This window comes from Colletotrichum siamense (genome assembly GCF_013390195.1).
Source record: "Colletotrichum siamense strain Cg363 chromosome Unknown KSG_Cg363_contig12, whole genome shotgun sequence".
NCBI classification, from domain to species: domain Eukaryota; kingdom Fungi; phylum Ascomycota; class Sordariomycetes; order Glomerellales; family Glomerellaceae; genus Colletotrichum; species Colletotrichum siamense.
Genome location: NW_023501025.1, coordinates 111,168 through 122,120, shown reverse-complemented (window position 1 = coordinate 122,120; position 10,953 = coordinate 111,168). Strand labels below are relative to the sequence as shown.

Here is a 10,953-nt window from a genome sequence, read left to right as displayed (position 1 = left end):
ATGGAGGCGCTCAGATCGGTCATGGGGTTCTACGGCTGCGACTATTCCGAGCCTGAGGTGCATGACCTTGCACATGTGCTCTCGTACCAGGCGGAAAAGTCGGTATACCCCATTACTTCGAGGGAGGAAGCACTCTCCAGAGACATAGGGTGGGTAGACAAACTTTTCATAATCAACTACAGCAGACTGGGTCACCACATAGAGAGTTTTAATGAGGAGCCTCAGACTAGCACGTGCTCCATGTATCTCTTCAACTTCTCCAATTTGATGTCGAAGCACGATTGATCCACAAACCTCGTCGACCTCAGACATATGTCTGTAGTCCCGCCGAGGCCACACGGAACAGTCATTTGATCGCATTCATCTCTTATGCTTTTCAAAACCTCCTTCGCTACGACGTCAGACGCGTCCAGGTGTGATTCTCACAGTGCGCGTCTTACAGTTCTACCTGTGGTTGACTCGTATGCATCATAGCATTTGATGCCGCCTCTGGACGCAATGCTTGAGACGTCCTTCACATAACGTTTCCGTTCATAACCTGTGTCAGCATCACCTCAATATGTCTGGATATGGAGTTTAGCTGCAGCTAGACCGTGGGGAGGCTAAGGATAGATGTGCATACGCTGACGAACGTTTCACGGACCAGTCCTGCAGTATTTCTTCTTGCTGTAGAGACGCCTGTGTACTTTATCGTTCCGTCTTCATTCAGATTGCAGTACCCTGTCTTGTCCAGCAGTATAACTCCAGGGTGGTGGCTCTCCATCTCCATTGTCATTCCCTGCAAGCGGGCATCCTCGAATTCCTTTAGCAGAGAGCTGAGTGCCTCGGAGACACAGCGGCATGCACCCTCCTCAGACTTGTTAGCGGCACTAGACGGGGACACAAAACACGAATCGGTATCGCCGTACATAATGGAAGATCGTGGCGTTCAAGAACTCTGTGCGCCAGCTTGACGCGCCACCTTCTAATGGCCGATACTGATGCAGAACACGACGAACTGTACATCGCGGACTCCGCGTATCCGACGCACCCGTACGCGCTATTGGCGCAGACCTCAAGTGATGTGGCATACAGTGGGTCCGAACGCTTACTGGCGCCGCGAAGCCGCACCATCTCTTTAAGTGACTCTTTCAGCAGTGAGGTTCCCTTGTATGGGAACAGAGCCGCCCTGTCTTTGAGGACCACCCTGACGTACTGCGAGTCCCACGTTACCTTGTCCTCGTAGTCTCCGTCCTTCAGATTTTCTACTGCTACCGTCTCGGGCGAGATGTTGCAGCACGGCATTATGGTCGGGTACATCGACAGTCGTACACAGGTGAGGACGAGCAGGCTGCGAGCGACGGTGTCTCGGTGCACAGTCCTGACTTGAACCACACCTCCAGCGCTACGTTGCAGTTGTTGATGTTGTAGTTTAAAAGAGACTCCAGATCCACGTCCTCGCTTATGACCGGCATATCTAGCCTGGGCGAGCATTCCGTGCGACACAACCTTTAGAGACATCGCTGAGTATTGATCTGGCCTGGCTCTTACCATGTAAGCCATGGAGTCTATGTTGTAACACCCCGGAATGTGGAGTATGCTGCCGTACGACATCATCTTCGAGCTCTCAATGCGAACCTGATCGTACATCTCGCTCATCTCGAAGTCATGGTACAACATGCATTGGTTATCGAACCCGTAGGCATCCGACCAACAACAGTGGCATATGGGCTTTCGAGGCCTCCGTCAAGCATCGCACTGCCTCCGCGGACGTTGAACACTGCACCAGCTTGACTTCGTTGACAGAGGTCACCCCTCCTCTGTCTATGGTGAGAAATACGACCTTTAGTCCCCAGGTGTAGCTACACGCTATGGACAGTATCGCGTTGTTGACCAGCGGAAACTTGCCGGCGGAGTTGCCACTGATGTCAACTTCGATGTCGTATGACATAGTGCAAGCTCCCTCGACAGACCTGTACTTCTGGAACCCTCCTGGTGTGCACGTTCCGCAAATGTTAAGCCCAAGGACCGACGCCAGTCTTATGTCGCTGTACTGACGAGGCGAGACCTCGCCCGTGTTGGTGTCGTCCTTGTATGATTCGTTGTTGTAGACCACAGTAGCGCCTTTCTTCACTCCGAGACCCTCACATATGCTCATGACTGTTATTTTCCTTCTACCGATAGCCTTGCGCCTGTGCCATTCTTCACTGAGCCTACTTAGGTAATCGGCCCCCTCGTTTTAACTAGCTCTTTGGAATGCGATAGGTCTATCTTGGCGTGCGGTTAATAATTACGTTGTGTTGCTGTACGTCGTGATGTTTTATTCGGCCGAACTAGTGTACTATAAAGACGAAGACTGGACTGTGCCTCGGCATAAGGGGGCTGCATCAGAGCAGTATAGTAAGCTGAAGAAGGCATTTATAGAGCTGGGCCTGGTGTGCTGCGTGGGGGCTAGGAGCTTGTCTATAGGCTGCACAGAAAGACAGATTGCTCGCAAATGCATACTAACATCTGGGTCTCCTGTACTTAGGCATGAAGGACGCATATATATCAAGGGTCTGAGACTAAGACGCAGCCTTGAGCCCTGTAACGGTTAGTCCAGAGGAATCGTGCAGGTACAGACGTCTATGCATCCGTCTCTCATGTTCATTCAGGACCCCCCACGGCGTGTTTACAGCTGTTGTTCACTACTACTATTATCTTCTCTCATCTATGCTGCACCTAGAGAAATTAAAACTTAGCGCCTCTGGCTAGACAGAAGATGCATGCTCTGTTTTAGCTCTTATTCCTGCCTGGTACGGCTCTGTCTGGCGATAAAGGGTCAGGCTGCGACGTCATATGCCCAATACTTGTATCTATGTGTCTGTGATTTTCATCCAACCCTACGTCAATGGTGCTGCTACTTTTAACGGGGTCCCAGCTAATCGTTTATGTTTGTTGCCTACACAGACGCGCGTGGTGCGCGTCTCTAGCCACGTCTCTGTTTTCTGGCGTTCTGGCGGCATGCCTGATGGTAGTGCGCGACAGGTTGCTTTGGGGCGCAGCCGTGGTAGACCCGGACCCAAGCAACAAAGCGTACGCTGTTGCAATGGCGCACCAAGTACTAATGCCAGGAGTACCCCTTCCAGACCTTACACTCCATTTCAATGCGTTGACCTTCCCGAGCCTCGTTAGCACTCAGATGGACGAGCGATCATAATGATGAACTCCCCCAAGTAGTTTGGAGGTATGGATATGGAGGACATCACGATGAAGGAGACCACAAGCGGCTTCACACGTAGGCAGAGCGCCACCACGCGTTACTGGAAGGCACCGCTGAAGTTCAAGAAGAACGGCAAAGTTCCAGACAGCCTCGTTTTGTGAAGAATTCTTTTGTGAATAATTGTATGACCAGCCACATCAGAAACATCAGGATGTCCTATTTCAAGGATGAGGCAGAAAAGTATGGAAGAGAAACCGATGGATATTTCTACGCTTGCTTTGAGCCGTACGTCCGTGAGGGCATCGCGAGAATGGTTGGACATAAGCTGCCCGCGAACGACGTCCAGACCACCAGTGGCAACCTCGTGTCCACCCCTGAGAAATGGTGGCAGAACGTCAACTCCACAAACAAGACCATTGGCGTGCTTGGCGGGGACGTCATGTTTCACCCCAGAACATCAGAGCGTATATCAACTCTGTGGATGCAGACGTGAGGATGCTGGAGCGTAGGTCCACGACCTCTGGAGTGGAGGCTACTAAACCCCATAAGACTAAGGTGACCCCAGATGCAGCGCTTGCCAAGCTCTCGGAGTTGGGTTTCTAAGCATACGAGAGTGTTCAGTGTGAAGCATCGTGCTTTAAAACTTCGCAATAACGTTGCTTTATTCACCCACCACGATGTCCATGAACACGGATCTCTAAGTAGACAGGCACACCAGCCATCTCAATCTTGATTCCGTCTTTTTGCCTGTAGTCGGCATTGAGGAAGACATGGCTAGGCACGACAACGATCACTACATCTTCGTGAACACTGGGGACATGGCCGAGCTGCTGAGAAGCACTCTGTCCAAAGAGCCCGAGATATCCATATGTGTAGCCAAGCGTATATCGAAGCAGAACACCAAGACTGTAAGACACATGCATTTACCTATAGTCCTCGCAGCTCTCTGTAGCTCGGACTACGAAGTGAGCCACGAAACGTTCAAGCACGTTGACAGTTACTTTATGCTCAGCGTATGAAGCTGTTTACATATACAGTCAGTTAGCTGGTCTACGTCACACTCAGCTCTGGTCAAGCGTCTGATGGGATGCAGGTCGCGCGAGGGGTTCGAGTTTCATCAATCCCACAGTGGAGCAGTGCTCCAGTCTGTCGTGCCCAGACGCTTGTCCTGGCGCGCTGGTCTAAGCGGCCCGTGGAAGTTCAGAAGCAGCAGCTTTGAGCTTTGTCACTCCACATACGGCGAGCTGAGGAGGACGCAGTTGCAAGTGCAGTTTTGAAAGAACGCGAGTCATAGGGGCGCGGAGGCTTGTGGGCCTATATCTTGGAGACTGAGAAGGAATGCCTCTCAGACGTCTGATTTCAAAACATTAACTATAGCTTGTCTGTACAATCTGCACACAGCTTGAACGTCAGACGGCTTTTCCTGTACCCTGAACTCACCGTTGTTCATTAGTAGCACACCCGTGCTCTTGTGTGGCGTAACATCAAAAGTGCCCGCGCGCCACGCGTGGGTGAGCTTGAACGATCTCATCGAGTCGGAATTGGCCATCACGGCGTCTTCGCCTACGTAGTCCCTGAGTATCTCCAACGATCTTCTTGTGTGCGACAAATAGCGCGTTTGGCAGTCGTTCATTAAAATGTACACGAACCGTGTCCCCGTCGTGTTGAGGTGGGACCACGCTGCCTCCTCCGTTAACCCGCACCGGCCAACAAGGTAAGGGGTTATCCTTCCTGCTACCTTGCATTTCCTCACGCACATACTAGGCCTACTCATCTTTGCGTTGTTGTTCTCTCTCACCACGTTGGGATACTCTTCAAGAAGCTTGAAATTGGCCAGCGTCGAGGTGGGCTGTGCATGTGACTATCTCAGGCCGCACGAAGGACAGTCTGAGCACGCTTCTGCTATCGTTAATCCACACGGCCATGGTGAACACCAATTCCGAGTCCGTGCCTGGCTCTGTTCTCTTACCACACAGTCCTGTCAGCATTTGTGTCAGCATCGTGATGGACGACGCGGGCAGAGCCGTCTGGCCGGTCGTATCATAGATACTGTCGCACTTGTCGTCTGGGAGGGACGCATCCGCCTTGTCCGACAACATGCGCCACGTCTCCCGGCTTCGCGCCCGTTGCTCCGTGGTGTTCCTCGTTGAGTATATCGTGGTGGAATGCGGCAACGCTGTTGCCAGCGTCGCACAGCGCGATGTTGTCCTCGTCTTTCGACTCGCTGCGCCTCACGGACCTTGACGCTCAAGTCAATGAGCTGGCCAAGCCGTACATGTCTCAAAAAGAAGGCGAGCATGTGCAGAGGACGGCGAACAAGGTCAGGGATGCATCAGCGTACGCGGGCATAGAGACGCCAGTGACAGCGCTAATGGGCATAAGGTCAGCTATGGAAGAAATAGTGAGACTGGCAAAGGAGACGGAAGAACAGAACAACAGAAGACACGAGCAGCTGTGCACGTTGTTGATATCCGTAAACAAGAACATGTCCGCAGAGCCCAGAAGCAGAGAGAGCTCGTATTCGAGCGGGGTTCAGCAAAACGGAGACGAGAAGTGTCCGTTCTGCTACGCCAATGTGAGAATATCCAGTGGTGCCCATCTCGTGGGCGCGTGTATGCCCCAGCTGTGCTTCGTGCTCGACTGCCACGACCACATGTGAGGTTCTTCAGACGCTGACGTGGTGCTTATGGGCATGAAACAGTGGACCGCGGCATGTAAGCTGATGCTTACGTCTGACTCCAAAGTGACCACTCCGTCTAGCACGGTAGCTCCCCAAAAGCCTTCAAAACACGAGTTCGGGAAGGCCGCTGCAATCGTATGCTCAGTTGTGCCAAATAAGACCACCATGTGCGAGACAGGACACATAAACGAACTCTTGAGGTCATGTCCCGCCACCGCCAGATGCATATTTGCGGTGGTGAGCAGGCTGATGAGATGCCCAGGGGTGGTGTCGTGCGAGAGGTATGTGAAGCTGCCGCAGCTGATCTACCTGTACGTCAAGGAAGATCTGACGTTCAACCTACAGGACGCGTGTATAGCGCCCGCGCTATCACTGGTAGAGCAAGTTTTAAAGCTTCAGCATGCGGACAGACAGACATACGTTAAGAACATGAGAACGGGTACAAACCAGGGAAGTCCTTGTCTATGGTGATGAAACATCAGGCTACGTAGAGAGACTCTTTAAAACTCCCACAAGATTGCTATTCATCTTGGCATCGTTAGGGTCGTCGTAGCCCAGGTCGTCTTCCTCAGAGGCGCCGGCCTTTTTTATTTCGTCTGCGACTTTGCAACATTTGAGCTTACAGAATTTCTTGCACCGCCGCGTTCATCTCAGTAGATATGCCTCTAGTCCAGCCCTTGGCTCTGCATAGAGAGTCCGCACACATAAGAGCGGGGATGTCCGATCTGTTAATCTTGCTTGTTCTTGGAGGAGGCTTATTGCCCCTGGAGTCGGAGCTAGCTACAGACACGGGGGCGTCGTCGTCGTCATCTGCGAATTCAGACATCCTGACTCACCTGTCAGGTGTCTTGGGAGGCGCAGGGGTCGAGCTTGCGGGAATGTAGGCTGCAGTGGTAGTCGCGGATGGGCGCGTAGGCGTAGCAGGCTGCTCGCCTTCGTCATCACTTGCAAATGAGCCAAGAGACACAGGCACGCCTGTCGAGCTGCATTTCGAAGACACCTGCGATGTCGTGTCTGACGTGATCGTTCGCCTAGCCAAAGAAGGACCAGAAGCAGGTCCAGAGCGACCCGATGGACGCGCCGCACGCTGAGGCGCCCTGGTACCTGCGACCATCAGCTGGGCGTGGTACTTGGTCACCACCCTTGCGTGAGTTCTGAAACCCGCTACGAGACCTTCTAGAACGTCCCTTACAGTCTCAGAAGTGACCTTCGACGGAGAGCCGTACAAATTCATCGCTTCCGTTATCTGGTCCGCGAGGCTGTTTTCAGCCGCCGCCATCTCTGCAGATGCGCCGTCCATGAGTGGGTAGTCGTCGGTAGACCAACAAGGCGAGGCTAAGGTGTGTTTAATAAGGCCGGACAGGTACGCAAGCGTTCCTTTGTGCTCGTTGGTCATGCGGCGCGATCTCAGGTCGTCCTTGTGGTGAGAAAGAATGGCAGGGTTGGGCATAGTCTTTAAAACAGCCTTATGTCTGTAAACCCCCAGGTTCGACAGCACTTGTCTTACAACGCTGGTGGCGGGGTTATCCATATCCAGCAGTGCTATCTTTGGTCCCTGAGGCGGGTTGAAGTGAACACCATGGCTCGCAACAGGCGCTGGAACTCGAGCCTTTCGAGCCCGAAGATGTAACGCGAAACGCAGTGAGTGAGCCTCCCCTGAGGGTTCCGCAAGCATACTTTAACCACATACCCGAGGCACGCTTCGTTCATGGCGCAACTTTGAGCACTCGGTCGGACAAACTTGGAAGCTAGTGTAACTGTGACGGTGTGCGGTTTCCCGCTGTCCCCTGGGGGCGCGCCATATTGAGAAGTTGGGAGGTTGGCATTTGTAGCAGCACCCTGATGTGAGGGAAGAGTCAAGCACCTCTCTTCAAAGCGTCTTTAGCCTTAGCCGAGAATCCAGGGACTTGTCTTCGTCATTTATAGGTAGAATGTACGCTGGGTCCCACGACACATAGAATCCGTGGTTAGCTGAGGGACCGCTGAAGATCGATGGGACGACGAGTGAGGTTGTGGTAAGACATCTGCCCGCAGAAGGGGCGGCCTATGTGCACTTTGCTTTGTTGGATATGAACGCCTGATTGCGTGCCTTTTTCCTCCTCCCGGTACCACACCATGTACCTTGAGGACGAACAAATGCTTGAAACGAACTCCAACGCCGCAAAAATGCTCTAGTGTACACGTTTCATCCTCTTTCCCCAAGTCCACCTCCGGTGAATCGTTGCGTGTGGATCCACTCTAAGAGACCTTTATCACCATGATGTCTCTGCCGTTCGAATCGATTACATCGCTCCATAACTTTATGTGCGCTTTATACCAGTGCGAGAACCAAATAAAATTGACTACCGTTTCGACGCTGTCTGACATGCCTGCGATCACGGATCTTTGCGTAGCTATATGCGAAACAAAAGGACGAGGATGCTGGGTGTGCGATCCTCCTACTGAGGACTTGGGCGTCGCATTGCTCACGGACGAAAAACAAAGGGAGGTGCAAGCTGCATCTGCAGGAGCATCCTGGATTTCTAAAGCCTCGCCTGCAGAACAGCTTCTACAGGTGTCCAAAACCGACTCTACGAGGTCTGACATTGTACACCTCAAGTGTGGGCTCTCTAAAGTCGGGGTAGGATCCGTTGAACTTTGAGACAGGTTGCATTACAAGACAGGCGGTGGCGATCGCAGTTGACTTGTCTTCTGCGGCCTCTTCTGGTAGGCCTGCTGCCCCGCTAGGGGGCAGCACCATGTTAGTGTGCTGGATTACTCTGAGCACACCATACCTGTGTGCAGACACCGGCAGAAGCCCAGCTTAGACGACGAGGTCCGTGATTATCTGCACGATCACGCCTGGCTCCGTCAGAATATACTCCAGCGACTCAGCGAAGTCTATCTCTACCACCATGTCTGTGACCGGCTCCGCTCTTGGCTTCAGGTGGAAAACGGACACCTTCACGGGAAGATTGAAGAATGCGGACTTGTACGTTCCGTTGTAGAAGCTCATCAGGTTGCACCTACGAGGGTTAAGGGGCGACACCCACTGGGCGCAGCCGAATTAAGGCCCAAGCACACTCTCGCTGACGGGCACCTCTTCGCACGATACGTCTATGTCCAAAGTTAGGTGTATCCCCCCTCCCTCTTTAAACCCGTCCTGTTCCTTCTCATAGTCGTCAAAGTTGAGTTCGAACACTTCACTGTCGTCGTCGGAAAGCATGTCCATGGCCTCGTTCTCGGAGCGGTGGTCGAAGATACCTTCGAACATACCGTCCGCCTGAGGCTGATCCAGCTGGTACATGAAATAATATTGAGGAAGTTTCAAGCCCACCCAGTAGGGGTTTTCACAGTAGGGGAAAAAGCAGTAAAAGCACCTCAGTCAGTGCCTAGTCCAGTAGCTTCACATTATACATACCTAAAGGTCTAGAATAACTACCCACGCTAACCTTAACTCGCTAAGTAAAAGCATCTAAGCTAGACGTATATACTATTATAGCTATTAGCCTTATTAATAATAGCTTTATTACTAGTAAAGTTAATAACCTCACCTGTATAACTCACGCAGTAATAGCTTTATAAAGTCTTTAGCTACAGAAAAACTTATCTTAGCTATATACTTAAGATACTACTTACTAAACCTTAAACCTATCCCTTATCCTTAATCCTATATTAATACTACTACTTAAAGCAAACTACCTAAATTCCTATAACTTTATAATATATTCTATCCTACTTAATCTATAAAGCTTTATACTATAGAGCTTTATTTAAAATATACCTTAAAATATAATAATTAATACTAACTATAAAGCTAAGCTTATTATAATTAATAAGTTAATACCTTTCTATTTATAGAGCCCTAAGGATAAAATAACTATAGCTAAGTTATACCTAATAGTCCTAAAAGCTAATATTAGTAGTATAGCTATAAGAAGTACCTATATACCTTAGCTAAAAAATATAGCTATATTTACTACTAATCCTAACTATTACGCTTACTTTAATAATATCCTTAGTAAGGTAGTATAGCTAGTAAGCTAACTTAGCTAAACTATAATATTATAGATATTACTAATAAATATAAAATAGTAAATAGAGTATAAAAGTATTAATATTTAATAAGTTACTTACTAGTAATAATATAATAGTTTCTAAAGATATTATAATAAATATTAGCATTAGAAAGTATAAATAAGCAGTAGAGAAGAAAGCTAAGTAATAAAAGGTGTGTATAAGAGTTAGAAGATAGATTAAAAAGTTATAGAAAGTTTATAGTAATTAAGTTTAGTTAAAGTTGTGAAGTTATTATTAAAGTGATATTAAAAGTAATGAGATTATTAATAATAGTGCACCTTAGTACGTGTGGGGGAAATAGGGCTGAAGCTGGAGATAGTGATCTGTAGGACTATCTAGCTAAGCTGAAACCTAGGGCGATCATATAACTAGTAGGCCGTTAGCTAAAGGGGGAAGTCAGAGGTTGTTGCAGTACAGGTTCTAGGTAAAAATCACAGTAGCTGGCCAGAGGCCGTACATGAAATGATAAAACCACTCCGACTCACACGTTTCCACGCCCCTACAAGTACACTTTTCCATATATTTACACGGGGAGCATGAGGATCTCGTTTCCCAGCCGTCCGCGTAAATAATGGACCTGCCCAAGGCCAGCACATCCTCCGGTATCAGCTCCATAGGCCTTCCTTACTGAGCTTGTTCGTCGGACTGGAATGTGTGGCGCACCGGTGTTGCGTCGCTCACGCTCAAGATGGATTGTTTCGCTGGCGAGTCGAGGTTTGCTTCTACGGAGGCAGTGTCGAGGCATCTTACGCTCCACAATGTCAACCTCGGATACCGCACTCAGGGTGGATGCATGGCAAGAGACGTGAAGCCCCCCGAGATGTGCGGAAGCACGGACGGACGCTGTTAAGGTTCACCAACGTCATCAGTCATATTCATGATAAGGACGCTTGGCTCTGGGACGTCAGAGAGCTGAGAAACACAGCTGAGATGATCAAAGATGCCGCCGTTCTTGTTCAAGAATGCGTAGACGCCGGCGTGCTTTGGAGCGTGCCAACGGGAGAGTATTCGTGAGATCGGCCGACGGAATGTG

The 10,953-nt window shown here is 50.2% G+C and overlaps 1 protein-coding gene across 1 annotated transcript; it reads left to right on the top strand.

Moving 5' to 3' along the window:
* On the top strand, positions 1–285 carry CGCS363_v015044 (uncharacterized protein; the record flags this gene model as incomplete). Its single annotated transcript, XM_036646893.1, has 1 exon — positions 1–285. The coding sequence occupies one exon, from the start codon at positions 1–3 to the stop codon at positions 283–285; it is 285 nt and encodes a 94-aa protein (XP_036487887.1).
* Positions 286–10,953: the final 10,668 nt, after the last annotated feature.